This window comes from Pelobates fuscus, chromosome 9, assembly GCF_036172605.1.
Source record: "Pelobates fuscus isolate aPelFus1 chromosome 9, aPelFus1.pri, whole genome shotgun sequence".
Classification (NCBI taxonomy): Eukaryota; Metazoa; Chordata; class Amphibia; order Anura; family Pelobatidae; genus Pelobates; species Pelobates fuscus.
This window is the reverse complement of record NC_086325.1, coordinates 128355548-128368867: the sequence shown is the minus strand read 5'-3', so window position 1 is coordinate 128368867 and position 13320 is coordinate 128355548. Positions and strand designations below refer to the sequence as shown.

The 13320-nt window shown below is 35.7% G+C and overlaps 1 protein-coding gene across 1 annotated transcript in view; it reads right to left on the bottom strand.

Moving 5' to 3' along the window:
* Positions 1 to 10806: 10806 nt before the first annotated feature.
* The window catches only part of LOC134573026 (gamma-aminobutyric acid receptor subunit beta-4-like), a 326649-nt gene continuing 324135 nt past the window's right edge, over positions 10807 to 13320 (bottom strand). Inside the window, exons 8-9 of the mRNA XM_063432387.1 lie at positions 11495 to 11751; positions 10807 to 11303 (exon numbers count right to left, since the gene is read on the bottom strand). Of these exons, the coding sequence (XP_063288457.1) occupies positions 10935 to 11303; positions 11495 to 11751 (626 nt within the window). The 3' untranslated portion in view covers positions 10807 to 10934. The remainder of the gene's footprint in view (positions 11304 to 11494; positions 11752 to 13320) is intronic.

Below are 13320 nucleotides of genomic sequence, written 5' to 3'. Positions count from 1 at the left end.
GGCCTGAAAATGAGGGAGTGGTGGCAGTTTAGAAATCATGTCCTGATTTTTCAGCTTTTGCCAGCTCCCACTCTAGCTTTGCCATTCATTCCTATGGGACAAATTTTGCCACAAGAACGACGATATTCCGTGAACCATTCGGCGAAATGTTCCACAAAGTAATAGCAATCCGATCGGGAACAATCTGCACGTTTTGGTATATTTTTGTCTATGTAGTGTAAAAACTGTGGGAGGAGTTAGGGTGGCAAATTTGGCTATAATAAGAATAATAAGAATAACTAGAAAAGCTACAATTTCTGGGGAAATTGTGTGAAGTGTTCTTGCCTCCATCAGTAGTCTACAACTAGAGTGGGCGGAGTAACTGTTAGTATTTATTTATATAGCACATTTAATTGCAATGTTGTTGCCCAAAGTGCTTCACAGTTACATTAAAACATACAGTTATAAAAAATTAGCAGGTGTAAAAGGTTTTGTCTATGACATCACTTGCTGCTGCAGCCTTGCACAGGTCAGAGTATTTTGGCGGTTGCCATCTTCAAACGGTCGTATTTAAAAAACTATAAATCCTACAGTGAAGAGCTTTATATTGTGAGAATCACAAGACCCAGACCTACATTTTGATGTATAGTATGTCTCTGAGATATTAACAATGAAGGCACAGTCGCAGTTTAGAAATTGCCCTTCAAATGTGATCTTTGCAGAGTGGAGTTTCAATGAATGTCAATGGACGGCGTGAGTTGCAAACAAATGGTCATATTGTGAAAACTATCAGGACTATGGCTTAGCCGTGGACATTTCTAGTGGCAGCAGGGATAGCTGAACGTTTTGATATAAGATTTGTGTAGGTGGGCCTGAAAATGAGCAAGTGGTGGCAGTTTAGAAATCATGTCCTGATTTTTCATCTTTTGCCAGCTCCCACTCTAGCTTTGCCATTCATTCCTATGGGACAAATTTCGCCACAAGAACGACGATATTCCGTGAACCATTCGGCGAAACGTTCCACAAAGTAATAGCAATCCGATCGGGAACAATCTGCACGTTTTGGTATATTTTTGTCTATGTAGTGTAAAAACTGTGGGAGGAGTTAGGGTGGCAAATTTGGCTATAATAAGAATAATAAGAATAATAATAATAATATATATGTGAGATAACATTAAGTGGTCTTGCTATGCAAGAACACTTAATAATAATATATATGTGAGATAACATTAAGTGGTCTTGCTATGCAAGAACACTTAATAATATATATGTGAGATAACATTAAGTGGTCTTGCTATGCAAGAACACTTAATAATAATATTAATAATATATATGTGAGATAACATTAAGTGGTCTTGCTATGCAAGAACACTTAATAAATCTAAAATGTTATTAGGGCCACAGCATATCCGCAGGAAGACCCTTAAACATGTCAGTACCAAGGTCCAAATCAGTTAATTTGAGAAAGTTCACTTTATACTAGACTTGTGCAAAGTCTAGTATTTGTCCTAAACAAATGCCTTTTAATGCACAAACTAACAATATCATCTGATATTTCCCGGTGGAGCTTTAAACATTGAATAAGACTCCACAGCTTAATTCAAGATAATGTATTCATCCGGGTGTGGATTAAAAGGCATTTGATTTGGGCGACTTCCAAAAAAGGCTTTTGCAAAATCTGCTTTACACCTTGTCAATATTAAGGACCAATCAGTTAATTAGAGCAGGTTCACTTTGCACATGGAATCTTACACTATTAAAGAAAAATGAATTAGTTGTAATCATGTGAGAATCTTTTCACAAAACAAACATGTATTTCTTACCAATCTAGCCCCCTAACCCTCCATTGCCCCTAAATATAGTAAACTCTTACTTTTTTCCAGTCTGCTAGTGCTGGCTCTGCCCCTGATCTGCCTTCTTGGCTGACATCAGAAGTAATGACCTGAGTCACTCACAATGCTTTCCCATAGAAAAACATTGGATTGGCTAAGGTGTCAAGGAGGCTGCAGCCCAAGCCAGCCACAGCCCTGACCAATCAACATCTCCTCATTGAATCAATGCATCTCTATTAGGAAAGTTCAGTGTCTTCTTGCCGAGGGTGGAGACCCCCAGGAAAAATTTCTAGTGGCCATCTGAGGAGTGATTACTGAAGGTATCCATAGGCGGTAATGTATATAGTGCCTTTTCTCTGAAAAAAACGTGTTTACTGCAAAAAGTCTGAAGGGACTAATTATACTCACAAGAACAAATGCAATAAGCTGTAGTTCTTCTGGTGACTATAGTGTTCCTTTAACCTTATACACTGCCAATTTACTATTGTATTTGAAAATGACAAAACCTTAATTGAGATATATGGGATGCATTGCTACTGTGCAAATGTATGATAAAACATCAATGCTGTGCATAAATGATCAGATATACTTAAAAATGCAATTATGCAAATTATTTAAAAATGAACACTCTACATTTTAAATATATTTGTAAATTGGTATCTCATGTTTTAGAGATTACATGAAATTCCTTATTTTATCTAAAGTATTAGATAAAATGTAAAGCTTTCAAAATGAGCTTTGGAATTCATATGTTAGTGTCTGTGGATGACACACGATTATATAGGGTAATCCATTCTGAGCAGGATATTCTTCTTCTGGGAGATTTGGATAAATTAATAGGCTGGGCAGGGAAGTGGTAGATGAGATTCAATGTAAATATAAATATATGAATTTGCACATTTTGCAGTGAAGAATCCTGAATCAAATTATACCCCAATTCTGGTTGAGTTGAGGAAATTGGATATGAAAAGGACTTGGGAATAATTAGAGACAACAGACTAGGTAACGATGTGCACTGTCAGTCAGTAGTTGCAAAGGCCAGTAAGTTATTATAAATAATAATAATAGGAATTATTTCCCTTTGATAACGTCATGGTTAAACCCCACCTTGAATTTGTGGAGCAATTTTGGGCACCTGTTTTAAAAAAATTATATCATAAAAATAGTAAAAGTGAAAAGGTATATAACAAAATAAGGGGAATTGAATATTTTAGTTATTAATAAAGGTTACAAAAACTGCATTTGTATTCTTTGGAGAAAATGTGTCTCATAAGGAATATACAAATAAATTCAAAGTTAATACAAACAGCTCTCTGAAAATCTGTTCAAAAACAGGACAGTACATAGGACAAATGGTCAAAAGATTTGAAGAAAATACTTTATACCTACTGAATTTGAAAATGCTGACTTCTAAGCCTAAAGATTTTTTTTTTTATCATATTCTATAGACATTTTTTTAAGCATGTTTAAATGTGTTTTTTTTTTTCTTTCTTCTCCATGGAGATATTTGATATTTTATAATCAAATCAAAAGGCTTTTTTTTTCTTACTTATGGATACTTAGAAATTGTTTTAAATTATTTTTTTTCCTTCTTATGGATCATGTGCAGAGGCTGAATGTGATTTCTATGTTATGATGTTAAAGTAGGAGTAAGAAAACTAGATACGTAAACATTTTTAAATAACCGGTTTCCAGTATTTGTAAGATTATTAATGTTATTTTTTGTAATAAACCTTACTCTAAATTCCATCATTATATACATTTTTTGTAGACTGCAGGTTCAATCTTGTGTTTTATTTTCCTGGTTGGGGTTTACTTGTGTTGAAAATGCCTAACAAACCTTTAAAGAGACCACATCAGACACCTTAACAACTTCACCTAAATAAAGTTGATAATGTGTCTGGAGGTTCTAGGTACCTTGTAGGGTTTAACCTTTATTGAATGATTTAATCTCAAAATGCTGTTCAAGGTTTCTGTCCTCCAGGCCTCACTGTTTCCTTCTCCGGAAGAAGTTTCAATCTTGACGTATTTCCCCTGGGTGCCAGTGATAGCAAGATCTTTCTTTTGAGGCTTTTCTTTGAGAGAAATGCTTTAGAGTGGTATCACTGGAAAATGGGAATTGATTCTGAATTGAGACCAAGCCAGCGAACAGCACTTTGGGGTTAAATTGTTAAAAAATGGTTTAAACCCATGAGGTAAGACAGAACCCAGGACCTCCATACACCATAATAACGTAATTGAGATTAAGCCATTATAGTACCCAGAGTGTCCCTTTAAGTGATTACTATGTTTAAAAAAGATGTAGATTGTTGGCATTTGTTCCAGGGTACATTGAGATCAAGTGGGTATGACAATATGTACTAAGGCTAGTACTAGTAAGTAGTACTGTACGCTGTAAATAACAGTTACCGGTACTTTTATAATTACAATGCTTGTTAACTGCTGTTATGCTGAAACTGAACCATATAGATTTTAAATGCAAGGAAAAAACCCTGACAGTGAACGAGGTGGTTGCTGGCCCATCACCAGCAACTACTTCCTGCTTCTAATCGCTCTCTCTTACATAGATGGCAAGAGATAGTGAAATCAAGCCTAAAGCTGCAGATACTTAGTTCTAAGCAATAACAACAGTCAGATTATTGGCTGCAAATAAATGCTACCATGACACATAATGAATCAGAGTTATATTATTTAACCACTTCATGAATTAGAGTGTGCCACATTCCTTTACAGCATACTTTCTGACATTGAGAGGTATGATTGAAAGATGGGGGCCAATAAAGGTGGTCCAACCCAAAATAGAAGCATAAACGTCACCATGTTTCCTATATACATGTGCGGTTAAGTGCTCATGCATTGGCTAAATACATGCCAATGTGTTTGCAACCCCACCAAATACAAGGTTGATATGTTAAAGCCTAACAATCTGACTCCTGGCAATTCATTTGCCATGAAGGGGCTAACACAACCACAGCACTGACACAAGAGTGGACAGAAGTGTAGAGGTTGTGTTTGACCCTCTACATAACAGGTAGATTGGTATAGTAGTAAGTGAAAGCTCAGATAATAAGGGCTAACTAATTCCATACTCAATCATAGACCAGCTCTTAAAGTTTATACTGCATAGGTACTAATTTAATCAAATCCACATCATGCCTAATGTATTTGATAAACACCCTTCCTTTTCTTGCTAAGTACTTGTTGAAAGTAGCTTTGGAGCTTTGTAGACCTGTGTGATTGACAAGTTAAGCCACCAAACAACCTTTATTCCTAGCAGTGTACTATTTTAATGTTTACATGTGCAATTTGCATGCTTTACTGGTATGTTTCACAATTTGTGAGTGTTTATAGAATTGTGTTCCTAATTAAACTCTTCCTCACTGTAAAATAAATTTGAGGGTACGTAATTTGATTGTCTCTTTGTCTCAATATGGTATTTATAGGGAATGGAAAATAATCCCTTTGGTTTATTGTGCTTTTTTTATATGGCCCCTAGATTAGACAAGATTCATTGACATCTAGCATATTTCATATAAAATGGAACACTGACAAAGAAATATGATTCGCTGCTAATTTAAAATCAGACCTAGAGCAAAGGGAATAAGAGCTACATTTTTGCAGTAAAAAAAGCAAAGATTAGCACTTGGTTAATAGCCACAGAACAAAGATCATTTGGACAGTTTAAGAAACAATATAATTAAAATATAAAACTAATCACAGCTGATCTGCTTTATAGGTGCATGGACTTTTATACAATCCATTCATCAAATGTCTGGTTCACAACATAATTCAGCAAAGAGCACATCTGTCTACAAAAGGAATCCACATTGTACAGGCTCTAAAACAGGTCATATTTTCATCTTTCACAGTTTTCGTCTGATCAGTTTGGAACAGCTTAATAGAATTCCATACTAATGTATTAAAATTGTCCTTTTGTAATAAAATACATAGCAAGATTTTCTTCCTGACATATTTAGCAAGATTTGGAGAAATACTGCTTGGTTTCAGAGTTAGGTGGTTCAAATATGTGTCGTACATTAATCTCCCCTTATAGCCCAAATGGGACAAGGCTGGATGAACACAGCTTTGTTAGTCAGCCCTTTTATGATTATTTGGGTTGCAATCAAATAATTCCTTACTTAATAATATCATAAATGTAACTGTATACCGTTGTTTTCTGCACATGGCAAGGTTTGTGGCATTTTCCTAGGTTCTTTGATATTGACCATATATACACCAACTTCCAAACATGCTCTGAAGTATGTTTGCTGGTTCTAAACATACCCTGTAATTGCAGAGTTACAAAGCTTAAACATAATGTAAACATATACAATGTTTTTTATTTTATTTAAAAAATCTATTTTTAAAGTCTTAAATAACAAAAAAAAAAATTAGGTTTAATCTGTCAAGCCTTAGAAGTTTTTCTGTAAACTAGATAATCCTAGATTGTTACAGTTAGAGTAAGATACATTGTCAGTGACAGTTATTATTATTTTATTATTTATATAGTGCCAGCAAATTCCGTAGCGCTGTACAATGGGTGAACTAACAATCTTGCATATTAAATAATGATAAATTCCATGAAAATCTGGTGCCAAAATGTGTTGGGATCTAGCTACAAACAGTATACATTTTAAACAGACATTTAAAGGAGAGTGAATTGGGGAAAAAAGGTTTAAGGCTCATACCGGCCATACACAAACTATTTACTAATAGCCATGTGTGGGGAAAATATGCCTACGAAAACTGTCTAAAAAAAAAAGATGACATAAGTGACACTTAAAAATCTTTTGATGCTGATCGTCTGTAAAGTATGCCTTCTTGAAAGGTTGATTTAAACATGTTAACTATCTAGTAGAAACAAAAAATGAAGCAAGAATGCTGTGAAAATAAAAGGCTCACTTGCTCTTATCTTATTGTTTTTCCTAGAATGTAAAGATTCTAGACAATTAAAATATATGTTTAAAAAGTGGACCTGCTAAACCACCCACAAAATCATGAGAAACCACCTGTATTCATTATTTATAAAACCGCCTGTATTACTTATTTATAAAAATATTTTACCAGGACAGATACATTGAGATTTCTCTAATTTTCAAGTATGTCTATAATATGGTGTATGACCGAACTGTTATCATATTCTGGGTGTAGTTGTGGTGGGTTATAATAATGAGCAGGATGTTACTTACTCCTTGGGACGAAAGGTAATTGGCATAACCAAGAGGAAGTCTTGTGGTTCCTCTTATCTTCTCACTTTAAGTGATGGGGTAAGAATAAAATATGGAAAATAATTTTTTTCAATTTCTACTTACATTTATTGTATGGGAAATCAATGTGCAATATGATTGAAAATAAAAATCATATTGCTATGCAATTAAAAATCATATTCCTTTGCCACTATGCCTCCAACCAGCTGTACAAATATACATATATTTCTACACATATTATTTTCAAATGCAGCTATTATTTATATTCAGACACACCCTTTTATTGTTTCTTGAGAGGAGGCTTGGCTACCATAACTGCCGTGGTGCATGGCATGTTGTTAACTCTGTATTTAAAAATAAATAAATGATAGCATTAGAATCCTGGGTTTTGGCAGATCCTTTGCATTTATGTTGAGGGGCAATTTACTGATATTTGTTTGCTATGTGATTAAACTATTTCACACATACAATGAGGTCAGGAGCTGGAAAAACAGATGGATATTATTATTTCTTTATTATTTATATAGCGCCAGCAAAATTTCTTGGCGCTGTACAATATTACTCTAAATGATGCTGTCATTCACCACTTCAAAGGTGGGTGAGAGCATATTTGTACAGACTGGAGCTAGAAACTAGCATATAATTGGTAGGGTTATAGAGGACTTCATCCTATGGGATAGTGAGTAGCAGGAAATACGTGCTTCTGCTCATTACTATTAGCCCAAACTTAAATATAATACTGTATTTTGGAGTATTATATTTTTTTTCTGCCCTCCATAAATCGTGTAGCTAAATGTTTAGCTGGTGTTATAGGGATCCACTAACATTTTAAAAATATTTTAGACTGCTTGCCTGGTAATAGCTCAGAGATGCCAGTAGGTTGTTTAAGTGTATCAAATTATAAAACCAACTTCCCTTCAGAAAATTGTCATCTATTAAACCTTAGTTAGGCTTAAGTCAATTTCCAATCATAATTTTGTGAATTAACTTCTTAGTTTATTAAGGTTAAATACAAAGGCAGGTTTAAGCAAATTCTATGGGTGGGAAATCACAGGCTTTGACCTTTGCAGGACCCCTGACACTACATGTAACCTTCCAAATGCTGTACTGAAAAAACCTTTAACAGTGTAAGGGGCAGCACAATCCTGAGAGCCTAGTACAGGAGTAGGCAACCTTTTAGCAGCATTCTGCCAAATCAAGACTTTGAAGTCCTTGGCGTGCCAGTAATATTTTTTTAAATTAACATATGCTGGCATATGTCTTGTGTTATGTTTGAGTCATGTAGCTGCATTTTAGGGTTGTATTTGTTCGTATCCATGCTGTGTTATATTGTGTATGAGCGGTTCATGGTATTGTGTGTGTTACATATGCATGCAGGATGAGTGCCATATTATGTGTGTAAATGTGGGCTGTGTATGGCGGCTGCTTACGTGATTGTGTGTGGGGCTATATGTCATATTGTGTGTGATGTTGTGTATATGTATGGGGTCTGATTGGGGTACTCTATTTAGGAGGCTGCTTGTGGTGTTGTCTACGAGCATGATGGTTGTCAGTAGTGTTGCATTTGTGGGGGCTGTGTCTGTTTACACGTGGGCTGTTTGCATTATTTTCATATGGTGGAGGCTTCTTCTGCAGCTATTTCTGCTCTGGCTGTGTGGGTGGCTTCCCTGGGGTCAAGTGGGAACCTGACTCGCCAAGTACAGGGCAACGGCTGGTTCGCGATCGGTTGCTGCAGACTGCCCTCCTCTAGTGCAGATTCCCCTTCACGAGCAATGGGAAACAGTGATCCGAGATCACCTCCTCCAAGAACTGCAATGAGTAATGTGAGGATTGTCTCTCACCACCTGCTACAATTACCACTAGTGCCGAATGTTTGGCATTTTGCTTGATGTGCATATGTGTGTCATAGATTGTTGACCCCATTATCTAGTATTATATGATATCGCTATTTCCCTGCTCTTGCATTGCTCCACAGTAGAATAAAAAGGGACACCATATATGGGTCTACATTGTCTACTACATTGTGGCCAGAGAGGGAATGGATTAAGACCAGAAATAAATGTTGCAAGGCTTTCTTGGCCCTTTGGACCTAATCAGAATTGCATTACCAAAAACAGTTGTGATGATGCTAATATAAATCATTATTTTTGAAGTTAAATGTAGAAAATTATTACTAGCAATATCCCTAGGAGTGCGTTAGCATTACAGCAGCTTTTTGTCTGGAAATCAACAGAAAATATGCTCCTTTGCACCGGTTTGCTGGCTACAAAGAAAACAGTCAAGTTATGACATCTGTTTTACGCAACTGTGTCATGGGGTTTAAGTTTATTCTCAAATAATTTCATTATTTCCTGTTTATATTTAGGTTGGTAACTTGTTTCCCCAGATTGTAGAGAATTATGATTTACCTACTAGATATGGATCACTCATGTAATATTGCACCAATTACATTTCTTTTAATCATGGCTACTTATTTTAATCTCTTGAGATGAGTGTTATAATCCAGTCTTAAATTCAAATTTGGCAACTTTATTTTAGGTATGCCTATAACTGTTTTAGATTTGGCACCTGTCATGTCCCTGAGACAGTTTTGTTTGTTTTAAGTTGGCACTTTATTTGTAAATTATAGATCAATTGTTGTAAATATTTATGGCATGTCCTTCAGGCCCAGTATTGTAAAGATTTGGTAGAAAAACTATTTTCAGACTGTTTCTTTACTTTCTACCTACAGCAAGACTACCTGTTTCTGTTTCAAAAATGTTTAACTCTTAATGGTGTTTTTTATTTTAACATGTTTCCTCAAGTAGTTTATCTTCAGTTCTTGACAATGATTTGCCATGTAACAATTTTTTCTGATCTTGTATTTATTTAAATTTGAATATTGTTTGAAAGTAGATGCAATCTTAAATATATGTATGTTTTTGTCATATAACATGCATCTGATTTATTATACGTTTCTGAATGTGGTTAGCAATGACTTTTACATTTTTTTTATTGATGTTTAGCCTTTAGATACTTTTTCTTTTCAGCAGTAGGCATCATGTTGATGATGCTTTGGCACAATATTTTGATTTACAATGAAAACTTATTTTTTGTATTCAGCAACAGAACACTTTTGTCACAGAAACCATTTCACAATTAGTTTTACAAAATATTTTCTGTCTTTAGCTTCCATTTGGCACAATACCTAATTTTCTTGTTACAGTCTTGCACTCTCTTGTAATCCAGAATATGCTTGTATTCAAGTTTTGTCGAGATTTGGCACTTATTTTTTTTTTTTCCAACACAGTTCTGGATGCAGTTTAGCATTAGATTTTTAAACAAATCTGATTATTCAACACTCATGATTAGCATTTTACCCAAACACATAGATTCCTCCAAAAGTAATTACATGCTGATGATGACTGTGCTAGAAACATTTTACTCTACAGAGCTTCTGCAAGGACATAATTCTTTACATATAAATATGAACAGCTCTGTATTTTTGTAGCACTGAAAGTTTTAACCCTGTATTAATAAACCTCTCAAACTCTTGCATGTTCTTCATCCCACACACTAAATTTTTCCACCTACCTATAATGTTTAAAAAGTATTCTTCATGTATGGAATTGGTTTTATCATTCTAATCAAGAAGTCTGAAGTAAGAAGTATATTCATCTTAGCATCTGGATTGGCCTATAACATCCAACCATTTGCTCCATTTAAAAAAAAAAAAAAAAAAGGGAATTTGGTGAAAAAATATGACAAAAAGTGCAAATCCCTTACCCCCTATTTTTAAGATACAAAGAATGCTTCTCTCCCCTGCCCAAAAATCAAACCATATCGCAGGAGGTAATGAGGCTCCAGTGAAGCTTGTGTCCTGTGGCAGAAAAAGGGATGTGCATCTCTGGGTGGGAGTAGGGGCAATGAATATGCCTCAGTTGACATAATACATCCAGTAAACCAGGTTAAAAAATCCAAACGTAATAGGGAAAATGATCCTGGACCATTTGTCAATGGTGCTGACATCTGTTAGGTCTGGAATTTTCAGCTTTAACTTAGAGGAACGTCGCCGCAATCGGCAATTGGTACGTCCACGTGTGCCAGTTAAGGGCACATGGCGCTCAAGGGGCGTGTGGCCAAAATTGTCCCCCCTGGAGGTCAGCTGCTTGCGGAACTGAATCCCTGAGGTATCATACGACAGGACGGAGTTCCGGGAGTCACCAATACTACTTCCCATGTCGGCCGACATCAATTCACTACTCATATCAAGAGTGCTCAGAAGAATGTTTCCATAAGGATCAACCTAAAAAGAGAAATTATTTATTTAATGGAGATATAAATCCATGAATAGCTTTCAGAATCTTGACTTTTGTCTGTCATTTAGTTTCAGATACATTATAGTATTCTTTATATGTCTTGCTTATCTGTGACTCCTTTTATGGAAAGTTTCTTCAAGTTACTATAAACTTGAAGTGGGTGTGACGTTTTACTTACTTGCTCTCTTACCCTCCTCTCTTCATAACGATGCCGTTCGTTATTTGCTTTGTTTGTCCGCTCGTTAAGCTTTTTCTGTTGTTGTGGGCCACGCCCAAAGAATACATAGTTAACAAAGGCATATTCCAACAAAGCCAAGAACACAAAAACGAAGCATCCCATCAAATAAACATCAATGGCCTTTACATATGGGATCTTGGGAAGTGTTTCCCGCAGATGGGTGTTAATGGTTGTCATAGTAAGCACAGTTGTCACTCCTGAAATACATAAGAAAAAAATTAAACAAAATTGGAACTAATAACCAATCCAGTAATGAGGTTGTATGATCCATGTAAACCTTTCCCATAATTGCTTTCAATTCTACATTGCTTTGTGTAGAATTGCATATTCTATGTTCCTATTATGTTCATATTTGGTATTGATGTATAATAGGTTAAAAAGAACAGATGGTAATTTGCTGTACTGTACCATGAGAAGTTTGAAATGTGGGTGTATACCAAGAGGATTGAGTCATAACTATATAAATCAGTAGACATAGGACAAGTGGACTATTCACTGACTTTCTGGACAAAAGCGCTTGCTTAGATTGATTATTAATATTTTTGGTGATATTGAAGAATATGACTGCAAGCCATTTAAAGAAGTACATGTATAGCACATAGGTTAAATGTGTATTTTGATTCCAGTTGTGTTACCAGTTGGTTGCATAAACATGCATTCCTTGGGCCCCTAAAAAAGTCCAGACAAGCATCTGCTCCACTACACTATAGTAAATGCAAAAATGTACGACATGTAGTGTAATAAATATGTATATATTAACTGTGGTTAGAATATATATATATATATATATATATATATATATATATATATATATATATGTGTGTGTGTGTGTGTGTGTGTGTTCGGGGCCATTTCAGTATAGTATGAAAAAGCTAGTGGGTATACTTATCACAATAAATGAAAAAAATTGGTAGAGGTGTGTGCCGAAACCTACGTATGTGGTAGGCCTGTAAATAAGTGGGCCTACCTTAAATAGTATTGAATAGAGTACTGAATAGAGGGAGAGGAGGGTGGGCCAGAAGTACGTCTGGACCAGTAGGTAAGTTAGGTAGGAGGGGGAGTCCCTTTTAAAGGGACATAGCCCCTCCCACAACTTCAGGCCCTGCCTTCCAATTTGTGTTCGAGGCCATTTCAGTATAGTATGAAATAGCTAGTGGGTATACTTATCACAATAAATGAAAAAGACGGTAGAGGTGTGCCGAAACTGACGTGTGTGATAGGCCTGTAAATAAGTGGGCAAAAGGAATACCCATATAGTGTACTCAAAGATGTTTATTACGAAAACACAAGACATGGAGTTAGCATATTACGGTGACATTTCACAAATGCATTCCTTAATTCCTGTGTCGGCTGAGGTATGCGTTGTTGGTGGGGTAGTACTGAATAAGTACCTCGTGACCCCTCTGGCTGGTCTTAGTTGATGGTAAGTTAAAACATAGTGATCCTGTATTTGTACAGGTTAGAACACCGTAGGCAAAGCTTGGAATCGTGTTGCCCTATGATGGTAAATTCTCTGGTCGTGGGAAACCATAAAAGCCAAGTATATGGTGGATTTGTGAATTATGTTTGTAACTGAGAACATGTGGTGTTGAATACCCGGGAGATATAACTAAATAGTGTTGTGTGACATTTATTTGATGTGGCGAAAAGCCCCCATCTTGTATTCTTGAAACAGTTTGTAAGGTGGTGATCTGCAATGAACTTTGCTATATGCAGTAAGCTCTGTCATAGCAGTGTGCATATTCTTTGCGGGTCAACTGTGAATT